Genomic DNA, 20,958 nt, shown 5'->3' with positions numbered 1-20,958 from the left:
ATAAAGACCAAAAAAAGTGTCCGTGGGTGAGGATTTAAAAAAAAAAAGCCGCCTGGCCTGTTTGGCTCAGTGGTTGGGGCATCGGCCTGTGGTCCAGAGAGACCCGGGTTCGGTTCCTGCTAAGGGCGCGTACCTTGGTTGCAGTTTGTCCCCGGCCCTGGTTGGTCATGCGAGTGGCAGCCACTCAATGTGTCCCTTTCTTTTTTTTGTTGTTGTTCTTTTTTTTTTTTTGTTCAGGTAGAGTGGGAGAGAGAGAGGAACAGAGAGAGAGAGAAACATCGATGTGAAGGGACACATCGAGTGGTTGCCACCCGCACAACCGACCAGGGCCGGGGACAAACTGCAACCGAGGTACGTGCCCTTAGCGGGAACCGAACCCGGGTCTCTCAGGACCACAGGCCGATGCTCTAACCGCTGAGCCAAACCGGCCAGGGCTCAATGTGTCCCTTTCACGTCAATGTTTCTCTGTCTCTCTTTCTCTCTCTCCCTCCCCCTCTATCTGAACAAAAAATGGAAAGAGAGTGTCCTCGGGTGAGGATAAAAAAAAAAAAAAAAAGCCATGGCTAGGACCAACTTGTTCCTAGGCAACAGCAAATAGCAGTGAGTCAGGAACAGGAGCGTGTGGGACAGAGCTGCACTGCAGCTGCAACTGTGTCTTCCTCTGACCATTTATTTATTTTTTATCCTCACCCGAGGACATTTTTGCATTTATTTTCAGGTAGAACGGGAGGGAGAGAGGAAGGAAGAGAGAGAGAAACATTGACGTGAGAGAGACACATCGAGTGATTGCCACCCACATGACCCCGGTTCCCAACCAGGGCCCAGGACAAGTTGCAACCGAGGTACGTGCCCCTAGCAGGAACCGAGCCCGGGACTCTCTGGTGTGCAGGCCAGTGCTCTAACTGCTGAGCCAAACAGGCCAGGGCTGACCATTTATTTTTAAAGAGACTTATTGGGTTCAACTGTCCTATTAATTAGGATAAGGCACAGGAGAATGTAATTAGGAAGCCTTAGAATTAAGAAGATGGTCCGGCTGGTGTGGCTCAGTGGTTGAGTATTTACCCATGTAACAAGAGGTCGCCAGTTCATTTCCTGGTCAGACACATGCCCAGGTTGTGGGCCTGATCCCCAGTGGGGGTCTCATTGATGTTTCTCTCTCTCTCTCTCTCTCCTTCTCCTTCTCCTCTCTCTCTAAAAAATCAATAAAGGAAGAATAAAAGAATTAAGAAGATGTTTTCTAATATTACAGAAGTGTTTTTATGCATGAGAGTTGGTCTTTTGTATCCCAAGTGTGTCTTTTTTCTGGATATATTTTGGGAAGTATTCTAAAGTAAAAATATATACTTTATTATTTCATTTCTCTATTTAAATTACTCACCTGCGCCCTGGCCGGTTTGGCTCAATGGTTAGAGTGTCGGCCCGCAGACCAGAGAGTCCCGGGTTCGGTTCCCATTAAGGGCACGTACCTCTGTTACAGTATATCCCCTGCCCCAGTTGGGGTTGTGTGGGTGGCGACCACTTGATGTGTCTCTCTCACATTGATATTTCTGTCTCTTTTCCTCCCTCTCTCCCTCCCACTGTCCTCGGGTGAGGATAAAATAAATAAAATAAATTACTCACCTGCTCCTTATATAGTCCTTCCTTATTGCCTACCATATAAGATCTACATTTAGCCTAGCATCCAGGGTTTATCACCAACTACCCTTGCTTTTAACTCCCCATCTTATCTTTCTATATTCTTCAACATACTCCCCTTTTCTTCAGTTCTTCCTTCATCCTCTTTGCCAGATCATGGCTATTACCTTTTTTAAAGGATCTAGCATGATTTCCTCTCTGCAATTTGGTTAATATATTGACTGAGGCCATTTTGATTATTCCCTGTTTCTTTAGTCATTGGATGTAATTTGCACACAGTTTATAGTTTCCTTAGCAATTATCCTCTAGTTGTTGCCCAGTTCTAATTTTTTTTTTTAATCCTCACCTGAGGACATTTTTGCATTTATCTTCAGATAGAGAGGGAGGAAGAGAGAGAGACACATCGAGTGGCTGCCACCCACATGACCCCAACCGGGGCCCGGGACAAACTGCAACTGAGGTATGTGCCCTTAGTGGGAACCGAACCCGGGACTCTCCGGTCTGCAGGCCAATGCTCTAACCATTGAGCCAAACCGGCCAGGGCCATAGTTCTAAGTTTTACCCTAAAAGATTATACACTCCTTGAGAGCAGGAGCTGTCTTACTATTTTGTAATCCCTTTCCTACCCATTCTCTTAAGAATACCATAGTAAATACTTCTTGAATTATTAACAAGAGTCAAACAGAGATTATATTCAGCAAACCACTTCCTTACAGAAGAAGTTGGAATTGGGGTTTGGTTTAATGATGTGATTGCTTGACTGGAATCTAGCTCCTCTGTTTGTGATTCCGCCTCTCCCCTGATGAGAAGGTATGGACAACTGGTTCTTTACATCCACTTTCTCATTCATTAAGGGGGTGCACACAGCTGCAGATGCTGCTGCAACACCCAGAATTGTTAGAAAGATGATCACCATAATACATTGATTGATTGATTTTTGCATGTGCTCCTCCAGTCTTTGGCCATATGTATACTTACTTTAAGTGTTATCAATGGTATTTATAAAATTTTCTAAATCTTTTTTTTTTCACTTAAATTGTCATGTACATTTTTCTATGTTAATATACAGCCTTCGTAATTATAATTTATAAGGATATATGATTCCCTTGAGTAGATATACCATAATTTAATTAAATAACCATAAGACTAACAGTGACTGGTAATGGTGGTGATAAAATCTTTCCTTGGAAACTTCCTCAACTAGACTTCAAGCTGCTTAATTTACAGAAGTATGATCCAAAATTGCTGTGTGCTTAGGAATCCCACTTCTAGAGCCATGCTTCCCTAACTATCAGTGATGGAATATCAGTTTTGTTCTTCTAACTTCCAATCTGCATGGACCAATTTTTTTTTTTTTACACAAAACTTAAAAGTATGGAAAAATAAACTAGAGACATACTAAAAAATACAAGTTAACAGGTTTTTTTGTTTGTTTGTTTGTTTTTTTTATCCTCACCCGAGGATATTTTTCCAGTTTTTGTACAGATAGAGTGGGAGGGAGAGAGAGGAAGGGAGAGACAGACAGAAACATCGACGTGAAGGGACACATCGAGTGGCTGCCACTCGCACGACCAACCAGGGCCGGGGACAAACTGCAACCGAAGTACGTGCCCTTAGCGGGAACCGAACCCGGGTCTCTCCAGACCGCAGGCTGACGCTCTAACCGCTGAGCCAAACTGGCCAGGGCAAGTTAACAGGTTTTTTTTGTTGTTGTTAGATTCAGTGGACATAAAGTCATTCTTGCAAAATTGCTATAAAAATTTTTCAAGAGTTACTCTCCATTTCTTTACTTACCTGGCCGAGCACTGGTAAACCACAAGTTGTGGCCTGGCACCAGCTCACAGCTTACACTTGAAATTCACTGCCCCAAGATAACATGTCTTTATCTCCTGCTGATAACTGTCCTCACTTTGTTTCTCTACCTAGTTCCTCCATTTTTAGCCACTTGGTGCCTCATCTACCTTTTGTTACCACCTATACCTTTATTTCCCTTTTTTATTCCTGTTTTTACATGTGCTATCTCTTTTTTCTCTCTAGATTCCTTTTCTATTGATCCTTCTATGACAGCTTCTAATTTTTCCTCTGTCTTGATTTCACCAAGGTGTATATTCATAGCCCTCTTCACCTCACCTGGCCAAAGCCATTACTTTTAGGCCTCAATATCATTCTTACCTGGGAACTCCTAGATTTTGATAATCACAGAACCTCCTCTTTGTCTGAAGAGCCTCTCTCTAGCCTTGCTTTGTATTGCCATTTTAAGATATTTCATCATTACCTTCAATAGTTCTCACTGCCCTAGGCCACTGCCTTGCACCATCAACTCTTAACTTATTAAAGACTTCTCTAGCTCTGGCCGGTATGCCTTAGTTGGTTGGGGCATCATCCCGTACACCTAAAGGTCATGATCACAGGTTCGATTTCCAGTCAGGGCACATACCCAGGGTTCAGTCACCGGTAGGGGTGCATGTGGGAGGCAACCAGTCAGTGTTTCACGTTCACATCCATGTTTCTCTCTCCTCCTCTCCCTTCCTCTCTCTCTAAAATTATTAAATGGACCCAAAAAAAGCATGTTTTCAGGTGAGGATTAAAATAAATAAATAAAGACTTTTCTAAACATGTGTGCATCTAACTCTTAATTTCTGCTCTTGACCTTCTTATAACTTTATAGACCCAGGTTTCCATTGTAATCTCAAGCTTAACCTTCTCTTGTATCTGCATACTATAAAATCTAAATACCCATCTGCCTTAAACTGAGTGTGGCATTTTGTTTTCTTACCAGATTCTCTGTAACAAAAATAAACTCATGTCATCCAAATGTTATCCAGTTCCCAAATTTCTCATCAATAAGCTTGATGCTTTCTTGTCTACTGTTTAAGTTCAAAATATCAAGGATAATCTAAAGCAGTGGTTCTCAACCTTCCTAATGCTGCGACCCTTTAGTACAGTTTCTCATGTGGTGGCCCCCAACTATACAATTATTTTGATTGCTACTTCATAACTGTAATTTTGCTACTGTTATGTCTTAGGCGACCCCTGTGAAAGGGTCGTTCTACCCCCAAAAGGGTTGCATCCCAGAGGTTGAAAACCGCTGATAAAAGGTAGTTCCTCTCAGTCTTTCTAAGATAATGGGGCAAGTGCAGGAAGATAGAACAAAATTTACATGTATCTCATTCAATTTTTGTAACTTAGAGGGGTCCAGGGTAGGCAGGCATTTGTTACCACCAGTCTACATCTGGGGACACTGAGACATAAAGTGACTTGCCCTAGGTGAGGCAGTATATAGTGACAGAATCTAGATATTCTGACTTGTAGTCCAGTACCTATTAGTTACCATCTAGGAAAGGGATCTTAGAATTATTGTAGTCTTCCACAGTTCATTAGAAGCAGGATAGCAAGTATCAGGCTCTGTTTGTTTGTTTGTTTGTTTGTTACAAATTTATATTTGTGCTGGCTGTTGAACCTACTTTTCTATCTCAGCTTTTAGATTTAAAAAAAAAATATCTTTATTATTGAGAGTATTCCCCTTTATAAATTTTAAAATGGAGAATTGAGAGTATATGTCCATTGATACATTTCTATCTAATTCATGTTGTGAAGATTTCTTGAATTTCCACTATGTGTAAGGCCCTGTGTCCAAGCAGCTGTCCTCATGGTACTCATCATGCAGCTCTTCTGACTGCAGGGCTATGGCCTTCCCTTGCCCTTCACTGGCCTGCTGCCTCGGTATGTGGCTTTGACTATTTTTTCCTTTCTGACTCTCAGCAGAGAGGTATTGCACATCGGAGACTTCAGCAAGAACATCTACTTCCCCTTGGTTCTGACTTCCCCTTAGGGCAAGATAGTTTGTCAAGACAGCTTGCATGTGAAAAGTCTGGTGTGGGGAGACTAGAGGAGGCTACTTGGCAGCTGAACTCACCCCTAAGAGTGGGAAACCTTTTCCTGGAGGACAGGATATAGTTTGTTTAGGTTGGACTTTTTTTCTTCTGGGAGGTAAAAGAGAGAAGCAAGTAGAAACTTTGACCCAAATTATTCGTAAATCCCAAGCTCTTGTTTCCACTCTAAGAAGGACTCTGTATGTTTGTAAACATATCCTGACATCACTTGCTCACCTCCAAGCTTCAGTTTTAAGCTTTCTGAATTCAAGCCCCTCCCCCCCTTATTGCTTTGTTTTCTCTCTAGGGCTCACCTGGTGGCTTGACTGGGTCAATGCAAAAGTGGGGTCGATGTGGTAAGGCTGCTGACCCTGTTCTGAGGTCCTTGACCTCTGGTAGAATGGTACCTCTGGCAGAATGGAAATAGCCTTTCCCAAATGAACACAATTCTGAGATGGTTCACATATGTAAACTCCAGTAATATGAAGCAACTGAGATCTTACCTTAATTTTCAGGGAGTGATTATGGTTGGGGAAGAAACAGCATATCAAGCTACTTTTAAAAATGCATATTTAGCCCTGGCCGGTTTGGCTCAGTGGTTAGAGCATTAGCTTGTGGTCCAGAGAGACCCAGGTTCAATTCCCGCTAAGGGCATGTACCATGTTCCAGTTTGTCTCCAGCCTGGTTGGGTGGTGTGGGTGGCAGCCACTTGATGTGTCCCTTTCACGTCGATGTTTCTCTCTTTCTCTTCCTCTCTCTCCCTCCTACTCTATCTGAACAAAAAATGGAAAATGTCCTCGGGTGAGGATAAAAAATTAAAAAATAAAATAAAAATGCATATCATATTGCCCTGGCCGGTTTGGCTCAGCGGTTAGAGCGTCGGCCTGCGGTCCTGAGAGACCCGGGTTCGGTTCCCGCTAAGGGCACGTACCTCGGTTGCAGTTTGTCCCTGGCCCTGGTCGGTTGTGCGGGTGGCAGCCACTCGATGTGTTCCTTTCACATCGATGTTTCTCTCTCTCTCTCTCTGTTCCTCTCTCTCCCTCCCACTCTACCTGAACAAAAAATGGAAAAATGTCCTCGGGTGAGGATAAAAAAAAAAATGCATATCATATTTATCAACCAGAATTTTGTTGGGCAAGGAGTTTGCCATCATTCTCTATCCTGACCCCCATTCGGCAGGTGATCTTGCTGCTGAAATAATTTCCGGCTTTTCCTGCTATTCTTCCCAAGTTCTCTGGAGAATTTTATGAGAGAGTATTTACAACTCTTTTCTGTTTGGCAGATTATTAGAGGAATGCCTGTTGTTCCTCTGTGTCTGGGTCATCGCCTATTAAATTGGGGCACTGGGTCTCAGTGCTCATATATCAGTGAAGTTATAAAACTACATTGAGCAAATAGTGATTTTCCAAGACATATTGAGTAGTGAGATTAGGAGGAAAGCTGAGTAGCTAGCTGAAGCTCATGTATTGAAAGCATAAAGGCTGAAAGTATGGGGATTCTAGGGAAGGGTGAGGGGGCTTTTCTCAGCCCAGCTGCTTAAAGATAGCTTAACCTTTTTCCTCTTATCTTGCAGACCAGTTCCTCTCCCCACTCTGGGGTGTCCAGGCAGGTGCGGATCAAAGCTTCCCAGTCTGCTGGAGATATAAATACCATCTACCAGCCTCCCGAGTCCAGAAGCAGGCACCTCTCTGTCAGTGAGTATTTCACCCCTTTCTCCTCTCTAATTTATCTGCCCATGTGTTTTTATTATTATTAATTAAAGAAACAATCAGCAAACTTTATTAACTGCTACTTTGTGCAAAATAATTCTCTATGCCTTCATTTGGGAATATGAAGTAAAGAAATGACTGGGATGTTGTCCTGACCCTCAGGAAGCTTACACTGCAATGATGTGATGGCATAATCAGTTCCTTTTAAACATCCCTGAAAAAGTGATCTCCTCAAACACCTGCATGAAGACCTCCAGCAACAGTCTACCTTCATTTTTTACCATTCTTCCCCCAAAGGACTGTGGACTTGTGGAGTTCAGAATCAGGTCTGGGTTTGAGTTTTAACCTCAAACCTCTTGCCTATGATTCCTGAAGAGTCCCTGTGCTTCAAGGTTGATGTTGACCAATGAAACTCTCGAAGAGTCAAACTAAGTTGTCTGAGAAGGACAGGAGACGGTTGACATAGTATATACAGTTGGCTAACTAGGGAAAAAGCTATGTAGCTGCTGCCAGGCCTCCCCAGGAAAGGAATCTAAATTAGGTCTGTGCATTATACCAGGTAACCTCATACTACTCTGGATCTCCTTTCCCAGAACATGAGGAAAAAGCCCATTTCTTAAATTATGGAATTTGTATCAAGAGGGAAATCTGGCCTTATGAAACATGCGTATCGAGCCTCCTGTCCTGATGTTGCTAAGACCCCTCCACTGCCGCTGTGAAGCCAAGTTCTGTCCATAGAGGGAGAGTTGCATCAAACTAAACTGCTCTGAAGATTTTTTTTTTTTTATCCTCACCAAGGACATTTTTTCATCTATCTTCAGATAGAGTGGGAGGGAAAGAGAGAGGAAGAGAGAGAGAGAAACATTGACTGGTTGCCACCCGCACAACCCCAGCAGGGGCGAGGACGAACTGCAACCGAGGTACCTGCCCTTAGCTGTAACTGAACTCGGGACTCTCTGGTCCGTGGGCCGACGTTTTAACTGCTGAGCCAAACTGGCCAGGGCTGAAGATTTTTTTTAAAATCCTCACCCAAGGATATATTTTTTCCTTTTTTTTTGTTGTTGTTCAGACAGAGTGGAAGGAGAGAGAGGGAGAGAGAGAGAAACATCAATGTGAGAGAGACATATTGACTGGTTGCCTCCCTCACGATCCCAACCAGGGCCAGGGACGAACCGCAACCGAGGTACATGCCCCTGACTGGAATCGAACTTATGATTCCTTGGTCCATGGGCCAACGCTCTAACCACTGAGCAAAACTGGCCAGGGATATCTGAAGATCTTGAGCTGAGCTTGGGGAAATGTGAACATTGGTCCTGTTGTTAAATTTGTCTGTGAGTGATAAGCCTCCTGAGGGAGTAGCAGGAAGAATGTGTTGCTGAGGCACTGACTTTGCCTCACTGAATAATCTTTGGAGTTCAAGCAAGCACTGGTAGTAAGTGTTGCCAAGCTGAAAGTCTGTGTATGAGTTTCATATTTCTCTAACATCGTTGATAATTGGTGGTTGTATTTTCAGTCAGCTGGTTGAGGAGAGAGAGCCATCACACCAGTAAGGAAACTATCCAGAGCATCTCTGGCTCTAGAGATTGAGAGACTGGGAGGGCAGCCTTGTTTATTTGTGGAGCAAGCAGTGAGGATTGACATGGGGCAGTGATTGGGCCTCCTTTTCCTAAGCAATTGCCTGTGATTTGTATGTGGAAGCAGGGGCTAAATACTGGGCCATTGTTGTAGGGAGTCATATATGAAATTCCTTGTCTGAGAATGATGAAGAATAAGATTTCTATGAGGTAGTTTATCTGAAAAGTGAGCAATATAGCCTCCCAATAGATAGATCCTGGATTCCTTCATTTAGCAAGCATTATATACCAGCCATTGGGGCAAATGCTACAGTGGAGGTACATGGAAGGCCAAAGGTGGTGTGGGAGCACAGGGGAGGCAGGCCATAACCAGCTCTGCCCAGGACTTTGGAGAACAGCTTTTGCAGAAGAAGGAACACCAGAGCTGAAACACAAAGGAAGATTTACTGAGCTTAAAGTAGAGACAGATTTTCCAAACACAGGAAAGAGCACTTGCCAGGCATGATCACAGAAGAAGGTGGTGAGATCCAAGAACCTCGGGTGGTTTGGAGTGGTAGATGTGATGAGAGCAGTGGGCAGAGCCTGCCAGTCTTTTTGTAGAGCTGAGAAATGGCAGAGATTATTTCTAACTGGAATGACCTGGGAAATGCATTCTGGAGAGGAGCTATTTGAGCTGGATCTTTAGAGATTATGGAAGATTTCCATAGGCAGTGATGAGGGGAGAGGGCTTTTCAACTATTTGCCTATGGAACTCTAACTTACCCTTTAGATTGGCTGATGTATTTGGAGGACAAATAGAGGTGAGAAAGGATACCTGGACCACTTTCTGAGGAGCCTTGACAGCACTAGGGCTTGTTTGGTAGGCAGTGGGAAGCCGCTGAAAATGTTGACCCTTTATACCCATCTCCATTATAATGCTTATCACATTGTCTTTTTATCTTATCTCCCCATCAGGCTGCATTTTTATTCATTCAAGAAATAATTACCAAAGTATCTGTTTGCCAGAAACAAGAGAATCAAAAAAGACATAGCTCCTGTCCCTGTGGCCCTTACACACCTGTGGGAAGACAAACATTTATTTGTCATGCTGTGACTAATGTATAATTATAGGCTATGACTAAAGGTGTATGGTGCTGTGAGCATGTATAACAGAGGGATGTGGCCTGATTTGGGGACCAGGAAAGCTTTAGGCTATAATTCAGCGCATGAATGAGAGTTATGCAGAAGAGATACAGGAAAGAGTTCCAGGCAGGGAAAGCCTGATGGCAGAGGGAGTATGGTGTGTTTGAGAAACAGAAGGAAGTCCTGAGCACTGGAGAGCTGAGAACCAGAGGAAGGGGATGGGGACAGGCTGAGACTGAGGAGGGAGTCAGCCTTGCGAATTGTGATGAAGATTTTGATCCTTATATTGAAAGCAGTGAAATTCATTTTAGGGTTTTTAAGTGAAGAGGAATGGGTGACATGACATACTCAGATTTTTAAAAGATTGCTCTAGCTATAGTGTAGAGAACAGATTAGAGTAGGGCAAGAATGGATCTAAGGGAACCATATTAGGCTAATGCAGTGGTCCAGGTGAAAGAAGGCAGAAGCTTGAATTAAGTTACTGACAGTCATGGAGAGAAGAAGGAGCAGGTGGATTTGAGACATTTAGAAGGTAAAATAGACAGAACATGGCATTTCATTGGTTCTCAAAGTGTGATCTGGGGACTTTGGAATGGTCCCTGAGGTCCTTTTAGGAGGTCTGTGAGGTCAAAACTGGCTTCAAAATAAAAACTAAGAAATGATTTGCCCTTTCACTCGTTCTCTCATGAGTTTTTTGGAGGTTACATGCCTGAGGCAATGCCATTGCTCTGATGGCTAATGGAATGTGTGCCTGAGTATTGTATTTTAAATATTTCTGAGCTTTGCCCTGGCCTGTATGGCTCAGTTTACTGGGCGTAGTTCTGTGCACTAGGGTTTGCCAGTTCAAATCCTGGTCGGGTCGTGTGCCCATGTTGTGGGCTTGATCCCCGGTGGGGGCCGTGCAGGAGGCAGCCAATTGATCTTTCGCTCTCGCACAGATGTTTCTCTCTCTTCCTCTCCTTTCTTCTCTCTCTCAAAATCAATTTAAAAATCTGTTTTTTTTTTAATCCTCATCTGAGGACATTTTTCTATTTTTGTTGTTGTTGTTCAGATAGAGTGGGAAGGAGAGAGAGAGAGAAACATTGATGTGAAAGAGACACATCGAGCCCTGGCCAGTTTGGCTCAGCGGTTAGAGCGTTGGCCTGCAGTCCAGAGAGGCCTGGGTTTGGTCCTGCTAAGGGCATGTACCTTGGTAGCAGTTTGTCCCTGGCCCTGGTTGGTCGTGCGGGTGGCAGCCACTCGATGTGTCCCTTTCATGTCGATGTTTCTCTCTCTCTCTCTCTCTCTCTTTTCCTCTCTCTCCCTCCCACTCTATCTGCACAAAAATGGAAAAATGTCCTTGGGTGAGGATTAAAAAAAAAAGGGACACACTGAGTGGTTGCCACCCGCACGACCCAACCAGGGCTGGGCACAAACTGCAACTGAGGTACGTGCCCTTAGCAGGAACTGAACCCGCGTTTCTCTGGACCGCAGGCCAACGCTCTAACCGCTGAGCAAAACTGCCCAGGGCTAAAAAATCTTTTTAAAAAATTCTGAGCTTTAATTTCTAATATAGTGACTATCAGTTGATATAACCCACATAAATAAAAGCTCTTTAGTGTCTTCAATTTTTAAAGTGTAAAAGGGGTTCTAAGACCAAAAGGTTTAAGTGCCACTATGATATTGGATTGAATTTGCAGGTGTTGAGAGAGCAGGAGATAAGTTACTGCTTTATGGATGTGTATAAATGGCACTGCCTTTCAGCCTGATAGGAACTCCAAAAGAGGGCCTTGTTTAGGGTTCTGAGAAGGGGCAGACTTGATGTTTTAGACAGGTTGAATTGGAGGTGCCTTTGAAACAGCCAAGAGGAGATATCAAATACCCTTTTGATATGTTAGATAGGTCTCTAGCTCATAGGGGAGAAAATCGGGGGTAGGAAAAAAATTGGAAATTGTTAAATTGAAGCCATGGACCCAGAAGAGAGTGCCTAAACAGACTGTAGAATGAGAAGAGAAGAGTGCCTAGTACAGACCCTCAGTGGCCAATTAGAGGAAGATGAGTCTGTAAAGGTCACAGGAAAGGAGTGACCAGAGAAGTAGGAGAGGTTGGGGAGGAGGCTTTACATGGTTCCTGCCAGATTGGGACGGACAGACCAAAGGTATGAAATATAAACTTGTCATTTTCATCCACAAATGTCGAGTGCTTGCTATGCTGGTACAGGGTAAGGCCTTTTGGAAGTAGAAGGAAGCAAGAGGGGAGGAGTCAGAATCAAAGCATGAGGGAGTGGAAGTTCTAGCAGTAGAAATGGAGAGATGTGATCAAAGGATAAGCCTTAGTGAGTCAGCCCCCCACCAATAGAAGGAGAGGTTCTTTGCCATTCTTCCCCACCAACACTAACATACCTGTGAGTATTTAGTGAGAGACTAAACATGCAAGTCATTCAGATCCCATTGCAACATTTTCAGTGATGGGGAAGTACAAGGTAGCCCATTCCAATTTTAGCTCTACTTATTTGCAGTTCTTCCTTTTTTTTTTTTTTAAGATTTTTAAAAAATTGATTTTTAGCCCTGGCCAGTTTGGCTCAGCAGTTGGAGCTTTGGCCTTCGGTCTGGAGAGACCCGGGTTTGGTTCCTGCTAAGGGCACGTACCTCGGTTGCAGTTTGTCCCTGGCCCTGGTTGGGTCATGCAGGTGGCAACCACTCGATGTGTCCCTTTCATATCGATGTTTCTCTCTCTTTCTCCCCATCTCACTCTGTGTGAACAAAATATTGAAAAATGTCCTCGGGTGAGGATTTAAAAAAATTAATTTTTAGAGAGAAACATTGATGTGAGACCAAAACATCAATTGACTGCCTCCTGCACAACCCCACAATGGGAATCTGAGGATTGAGCCCCCCCAGCAACCTTTAGGTGCACGGGACAATGCCCAACCAACTGAGCCACACCGGCCAGGGTGGTTCTTCCTTATTTTGAATTGAAGAGCCTTCTCTCACTTTACCCATTGACTCGGGTACTGCTTTCTTGAGCAACATAGATAACACAAATAACATATTTCATGACAGTTTTTCAAATATTTGAAACCAGGTATCATGTTCAACTTTTGTTTTTGACATCATAATATATATATATACCTTGAGTTCCAGTTTTTTCAAGGCAGTTAGTGTGTTAAACTAGTTCATGCCAAAACATAAAAACAAGCCAACTGCTCCACCCCCATCCCCCAAACAACTAAAAACTACTAGGTAATGAGTTAACCCAAAAGAGAGTCCCCAGACAAAGCAGATAGAATTTCCCTATGTACCTGAAGATGCTCTTCCTCATATTGTTGCCTGTAGAAATTATACCCACTTTTGAAGCTGAGCTCAAGCACCATTTCTTCCATAAAGCCATGTAGCTAGCCAGGACTTAACTCAAGGACTTGTTTCTGTCAAATTTTGACTCCCGTTTGGTCTAATGCATCTCAAGTGCCTAGGCCTCTGTTTTTGCTCCATCTTGCTCCTTATCTTGCCATTGCCTCCCACGGTGAGGCAAGCCAGGTTGCAACCCCTAAAGAATGGGTAGCTGATGAGACAGTGAAGGCAGTCACTTCTTTGAAGGAGTTTGGCCATGAAAGAAAAAAAGGGATGGGGGTAGTGGCTTAAGAAAGTGGCAGAAATAAGCTCAGGATATTTTTAGGCTAGAGATCTGAGCAGGTCTATGCAGGGAGGCGCAAAGACAGCTGGAAAGAAGATTGAAGGTGGTGAGAGGGGACCAGGGGGGAGCTGACTCCTGCTAGGGAGGAATTGGGGAGTCCAGGAAGAGGGCTTATACTGCCTTGGCAAGGAGGAGAGGACCCCTCTTCCTGTGAGAGGAGAGGAGAGGAGAGGAAAAATTCAGACAGGAAAGAAAGGTATGTTGAAAGAATAGGGTGACTTGTATAGGGTGACACTCAGGCAATAATGAGTTAAAGAGCTGTACGCAGTACAAACCTCCATTCCCAGTACAGATGTGTATGAGTGGAAACCATGACGGCAGAGGTAGTGACCGTACACTGGGAAACAAAATGGTCAGCTTCCTTCACTTCTACAGGTTTTTCTCCTTGTTATAAATTATTCTGTGATACTAGATGAGACCAGAAACTGTTTAGTGGTATAGCAACTTCGAAATAAAAAGGGAATTTTGAAAGTTGAAACACATAGGCTCTTCTCAGGGTCTTATGGAATGAAAATGTTGAGAAGCTCGGTTCTGCACAGCCTGGTCCAGTGTGAGCATATTGGGAAATATTGGTTGAAATTTTCCATTGAGGAATAAAAATTGATTTGATTCTTCCCCCATCCTATCTGCCCCCCAAGAGAGAATAGGGTTTAGAGAAAATAGTTGATGGCCAAAAAAAAAAAGCTATCTCTTTGTACTTGCAATGACCTGCACATTAACACTGACCCAAAGCCCTAAAACTCCCTCCGGAGGCAACTTCCTGACTGCATCAGCTTCCTGCCAGGAGACTCCTATGAGAAGGGCTAGAATCTGAGAGCCTGTCTTTCAGCTTTGAGTCAGAGTAAAGAGCAAAAGCATCAGCCATATCCTATGGTGCAAGTTTTGTTTCAACTGTGTTGCTCCAGGTTAAGGAGTCTAGCTGAGAGCTAGTATGCCGTGGGAGGAATGCGGACCACTGGCAGAAACCCCCTGGCTTTCTCCATGAAAAGCTATGGGCCACTCTGAACACAGGACTACTACTCTGCTCTTTTGCTTCAGCTGGTGCTGGAATGGGGCCCCTTGGTACAAAAGGCCTGATGAGATGAGAGCCAGGGAAGGGTGTCCCAGAGAACCTGCCATTCCTGCTGTGCTTCTCTTCTGAGACCTAGAATGGGCTGTCTCACATAGCACTGTGATTTCTGCTCTGGCTCACTGCTGTTCCTGCTGGTAAATATGTTGAGCATTGGTGAGTCTTAGAGTTCAGAATCCTGTTTTGTTCAGGTCCCTGTCTCACTTGTTCTTGACTCCTGTTGTGCATCTCATTGGCTCCCAGTTTCTGAAATGAAGATAAAAACAAAACTGAAAATGCTCTAGAGCAGTTCTGCCAACTCCTGGTTTTTCCATTCGCTTCCTCTGATAGCCATTGGTTTGGGGAGACTTCCCTTTCCTGCCCCAAGCTGTGGGCCTGTGCACAATAGCTCCTGGCGCATTGCCCATCAGATAGCAAGGCTGGCTCTCTGCAGGCAGCAATGTGTATTGGAAAAAGTGAAAGTATCTGGCTGGAAATAAAAGCTCAGAAAACCTTTGCTATTTTCCCCCAGCCCCTCCTGGGTCTGTAGTGCTGGTTTCATGTGAGCTAGTCCCATCTCACCTGCAAAACCAGGGAAGAGTTTACTGGCAGCTGATGGTGGAGAAAATGGGTATCAGAGGTGGCCATGGATATTTTATCCCTGGGAGGTCTCACCCTAGATACTCCAGGTAACAGATTGAGGGCAGTTCATTCTGTCTGTGATAGTTGGAACCAATGTCTGCAATCTCATCAACAAATAAGAGTTGTTGTTTTTTTTCTCTCTGATCAGTCCCTTACAATAGACATTTTTTGTTTGTTTGTTCTAGGACACTCCAGATTTTATTGACCAGAGTTCAGTTGCACAGAACAGAATCTATTCTAACTAGTTTCAGCAAGAAGAGATTTAGTGCACTTCTGGCTTATAGGATCATTGGGAGAGTGAGAAACAGACATACCACAGAGCTCCTCTCTCTTCTATAATCAGGAAGCCAACAGATCTGGAAGCACAGTGCCACTCTGCTCTGGTCCACATGGGGATGCCTGCACCTGTGTCTTGATATCAGGAAAACTGGAGACCAAGTGTGGGGCCTCTTCTAATGCTGCAGCAGAAAACCAAGGCTTCTGTGTGGTGCCCAGAAACAGCAGGAACAGCAGCAGGAAGCCATCTAAATCTCACACAAGTGCATCTGATTGGCTGAACCTACAGGGGCGTCTTAGAAATAATAGCTTTTAGCTGCTTGACTTCTGAAGCACACAGGAAGGCATGCTAGAAGGGTGAAGTGGATCCTGAGTCTAACTCATTATATCTGCCACAGAATGTGAAGGAAACTAATGGGATTCTACTGGGTTCCTACCATGTCGATGTACCTGTGTCACCACATTTATCACTTCCAAAAAAGTTTATGAGGTAGATAGTTCTCCCCATTTTTGGAAGTGAGGATATTTTGGCAAGACTTTAAATTATTCAGCTGAGTGGCAAAGTCTGATTTGAACCACTGTTCGTCTAATTTCCGAGTTTGGGCTTTTCTCACTACACCTTGCTCTAGGTTTCTTCTTCTGCTGACAAATGTTGCCAATATATGGATTGATTTCCCATAGAATGCGTGGGCTACTAAAATGTTATCCAAAGCCAGAAATGGAAGCGGGCACTAGGCTAATGTCTGTAAGCCAAGTATTAAATAGTGCTCCGTATTTGGGGGTATGGTAGGGCTTTAAGGAAAAAAAAAACTCATCCTTTTTTCTTGGTTGCACTAGAATTTTGTGCTATAGTACCAAAGGAAATGGCCAGCTACATGGGTCTTTGACATTTGGGCCCCTGAAAAGTGGAGTAGATTTCTTATTTTTGGTCCACACTTCCCTTACCTCCATCTTATCATTGCCTCAGAGCCCTCTGTTGGCCTGATGGCATCTCGCATCCCTAGCCTCTGACTTACAAGTGACCATGGACAGAATAGCTCTGGATTTGAGCTGCATGAAACATGGCACTATGTTTTCCTCGTGCTGTCACAAAATCCCCAAATTAGCCTCCTTTCTGCTCCTGGCAGAAAAGCTGTCATATTTCCCCATGGGTGGGGATCCCCATCCTTTGTTTGGATGGTTCATGGGGAGTGCATGGCCTAGACAGGGAGAAGTTTTGCCTTCCACCATTATATTAAGCAGCATGCCTGCATTTTAGAAATAATGTTCTCAACATTGCATTGGCTAAATTGCACTGGGAATCACAAAGACTGTTGTCCAGCTGCAGCCCCACCATTAAATCACTCTGGCTTTGGGCTGGGGCTTCCCCTTTTGTTCAATGTGGATGATAATGCACCTCCATTGCAGGGGTATTTTGAGGGTTAAATGACAGGTAACAGTGTAAAAGAGAAAAGAAAAAAGTGTCTTGGCTGATTTCATTGCTCTGTAGTTCATGGGACAATATTCCTAAATTTATATTCAGAGCAGTGACAGTTTCTGCTTAGAGGCTCGAGCTGTCAGTTAGGGCTTAGAAAATTTGGACAAACAGACTCTTTCTTCCATGAGCTGTTTGAAATCATTTGGAAGGCATGGCTTAAGTACCTCAGAATTGTAGCCTCTACTCTGAGTGAGATGTTGAGACTGGAAATCCAGCAAATATCTATGTCTGTTTTCAGAGCAGTTTTGTGTCTGACCTCTGCTCTGGAGTCAGGTGAGAAGGCCAGGTTACCGAGAGTCCCAAGTTAGCCTTCCCACCCAAGAAACCTAATTATCAGTGGTCCTTAGAGAGGCTGGGTTGATGCCCCCAATAAGAGATTGGAAGTGTTCTTGATGGCGTTTATTAAAATGTCTTCTGTACAACTGGATGTGCGTCTTCACGTGGAAGAACGAAGGAGTCTTGAAGGATATTGAAAATAATAGTCTAAACTCCTTAGAGACTGTCTTTCAAAGAGCAACCCTCCCCACCATTCTTTGACTTTTCTATAAGTATTTTTCTTCCTTTTCTGGGGTTCTTGGATTAGGGGGAGGAGCCAACTGGCTCAAGAAATTTACTTAAACCTTGACACTCCTTTCCAGGATGTTCAAAGAGCTGTAACTGGCTCTCCACCAGCCTCTGTAAGAGACACTTGGCCTGAGCTGGCTGTATGTGTGCTCCTCTGAGGCTGCAGGTCCTGGGCTGGTGTCAAAGGTCTTATTTCTGTGATCTAGGCTCCCAGAACCCTGGCCGAAGCTCACCTCCCCCTGGATACGTGCCTGAACGGCAGCAGCGAATTGCCCGGCAAGGATCCTACACCAGCATCAACAGTGAGGGGGAGTTCATTCCAGAGACCAGCGAGCAATGTGTGAGTACAGGCGGGTGGGGGGTGCCTTGGAGTGCATCAGACCAGCTTAAATTGGGGTTTCTCCTCTCCCTCCCTCCCTTCCACTCTATCTAGAAATCAATGAGAAAAGTATCCTTGGGTGAGGATTAACAACAACAACAAAAAATCAGGGGGTTTTCAGTGGGCATGGTGCAGAGCTAAGGGACTTGAGCCCCATCTAATAGCTCTTTTGTAAACCAGTCCTGCCCAAATACGAATTATTCCTTTCTAGGGGCCAAATATCAATTTGTGCCAAAGATGGGACCTAAACTACCTAACCTCCTTGGGTGCTGAATATGCATTTGACAAATTTTTTTCTCTTTTGTAGTTCTCTTGCTGGTCTCCTTGCAGAATACCTCTGCTATTTGTTTACTTCCTTATAACTGCCTGTCATTTCAGCAGAGTTTTGACATGTGACCAATCCTAAACTGACAGATTTTGTTTTTCATTAGCTGTATTTTAATTTTACTATTTTTTGGTAAAAGGTAAGGAGCATACCACATCCAGATTACACTGTAGGATTGGTTACTTTGGGTGAACTTTTATGGTGGTAAGCAGCTATATTCGTTTTCTATTATTACATAACAAATTGCTACAAACTTAGAGGCTTACACCAGCATACATTTATTTTATAGTTTCCTTGGGTCAGGAATCCAGTCATGACTTAGTTGGGTTCAATGCTCAGGATCACACAAGGCTGCCATCAAGTGTTGACCAGGTTGCATTTCTTTCTAGAGCTTGGGGTTCCCTTCCAAATTCACATGGTTGGCAGAATTTGGTTCCCTATGATCAAAGCATTGTGGTCTCTGTGTCTTACTGGTGGCGAGGAACCACTCTAACTTGCCACATGGCCACATGGCCCTCACAATGTGGCAGCTTCTTCAAGGCCAGAGGAAGAGTCTCTTGCTCCAGTCTGCAAAGATGGAGTCTTATAAAATGTAGCATAGTCACAGGAATGAAGATCCCAATATTCTATCCTCTTGTCCATAGCCTGTTAACTAGAAACAGTTTCCAAGTTCTACCTAGACTCGAATAGAGGGGATTATACAAGGCTGTGACTCATGGAAGGGGGATCACTTGGTGGTGTGTCCACCACAATGGCTAACCCATTTTAATGGCTAGCTTTTTTTTTTTTGAACTAAGACTTCTATATGGGTATTTGTAAGAGCTTTACTCATTAAAAGTCAAGAACTTGAAACAACCTAAATGTTCATCAAAGAGAGAATGGATAAGCAAATTGTATTACAGTCATACAATAGAATACTAGACAGGGATTTTTAAAGAACACTGATATATGCAACAATTTGAATGAATCTCATTGTATATTGAGTTTTAAAAAATGGGTAGCTTTTTAACTAGTGGCTCACTTGATGAAAATGACATTTTGGCCTAGTGAACTCAGTAAGAGTGAGAGTTCAGACCTCATTCTGAAGTCTTTTCAATGAGCTGGCTTTGATTACAAAGAGAAAGATCCACTGTTATAAATTTTGAGGCTTTGGTCTGGGAAAGGGACAATTCTCAAGGTTAAACCATCCAACAGAAGGGCCAGCACCATCACATGGGAGATTTTACCAAAAACTACTTCTTGTAACTTTTCCTGCTTCTAAACCTGATTTTTATAACTTTTCTTTCCCCTTTAATAGCTAATCTCTATACAACTTTATTCAGACTGTATAGACTATGAGAAGTTCTTTACACTGCTTCTTTTCTCGTCTGTATTTCTGCCTTCCAGATAAATTTATGTTTAGAAGAGTGACCTGGAGTCCCTTTAGCTGCATATACCCTTGAGTATTTTACTGACCATCCTTCCTGTTTTCTCTAACCAGAGCACTTCTGAACATCAGCTGTACTAGGGGTGACTTGGGTGTAAAATCTCAGAGATTGCAAATGAGTTTGATTGCTTTTGGTCTCTATCCTTCCCCATTGTCCTACACCCTGATCCTTTTACTGCTACACATTACCTTCCTGGCCCTTGAAGGCATGGGAGTATTAGACTCCTAGTGAGGACTTCTGGAAAGAGGCCAACGAAGGATGTGGCTAGGGAATGCCTAGGTCATTCTCCAGTGCCCTGCCTCTTTACCAGCAGAGAATTGCTGCTGGTAATTGAGCCATTCAAGATAAATGCACTTAGAGCCTGGCCGGTGTGGCTCAATGGATTGAGCAATGTCCCGTAGGCTGAAAGGTCCGGATTTGATTCCCCTGTCAGGGCACATGCCTGGGTTTCAGGCTGGATCCCCAGTAGGGGGCGTGCAGGAGGCAGCCGATCAATGTGTCTCTCTCCCATCAATGTTTCTGTCTCTCCCTTCCTCTCTCTCTAAAAATCAACAAAACCTATTTTTAAAAAAAGATAAATGCACTTAGAGACCAAAACAGCATAGTATATAGCGAGAGAATATTCAATTGAGACCTTCTTAAAACTAAGATAAGTTTATTTTGGTTTTGCTTTAATCAGATTTAGCTAATAGTTGTGTCTATTTGGCTATTTTTTATTTTATTGTATTTATTTATTTTTTTGGTACATGTCTCTAGCGGAACCGAACCCGGGACACTCTGATCCATGGGCCGATGCTCCAACTGCTGGGCCAAACCGGCCAGGGCTATTTGCTATATTTTAGAATGAAATTTAAGAAGCATGATTCATGTTGATTTAGGGGGAGACTTAATTTTTCTAACAAAATTTTGCTAGCACAACACAACTTCTTTCACTTCCCCTTTGACTCAGCACTGTCATAAAGGGAGTCCATTTTTACAGAAGCCTTCATGGAATTCAGTGGGTTTTCCAAAGGCCTCTCTTGAACCTTTGCTATTCCTGCTCCTTTATCACACCTGTCAGGTTGTTATACTTGCCCATTCTCTCTTCTATTAACTGCTCCAACTGTGCCAAATATGCATTTGATGGGTTGTGAGCAGTTCTTTCCATATTGGTTTTATCCACTTTGGAAACTCCTATATTCTTGTCAAGATTTGCAGTTTTACTTTGCAAATTATTTTGTCCTGATAGTATTAAAA

At 43.5% G+C, this 20,958-nt stretch overlaps 1 protein-coding gene across 4 annotated transcripts in view; it reads left to right on the top strand.

Moving 5' to 3' along the window:
• MAP3K3 (mitogen-activated protein kinase kinase kinase 3) overlaps nt 1-20,958 on the top strand; it is a 68,652-nt gene that overhangs the window by 36,845 nt on the left and 10,849 nt on the right. For all 4 annotated transcript variants that reach the window (XM_036269733.1, XM_036269731.1, XM_036269732.1 and 1 more), the window contains 2 exons: nt 7,081-7,201; nt 17,798-17,931. In XM_036269733.1, the coding sequence (XP_036125626.1) occupies nt 7,081-7,201; nt 17,798-17,931 (255 nt within the window). The remainder of the gene's footprint in view (nt 1-7,080; nt 7,202-17,797; nt 17,932-20,958) is intronic.

Source organism: Molossus molossus, unplaced genomic scaffold (genome assembly GCF_014108415.1).
Source record: "Molossus molossus isolate mMolMol1 unplaced genomic scaffold, mMolMol1.p scaffold_m16_p_19, whole genome shotgun sequence".
Taxonomy (NCBI): Eukaryota; Metazoa; Chordata; class Mammalia; order Chiroptera; family Molossidae; genus Molossus; species Molossus molossus.
This window is presented reverse-complemented; position numbering and strand designations above follow the sequence as displayed.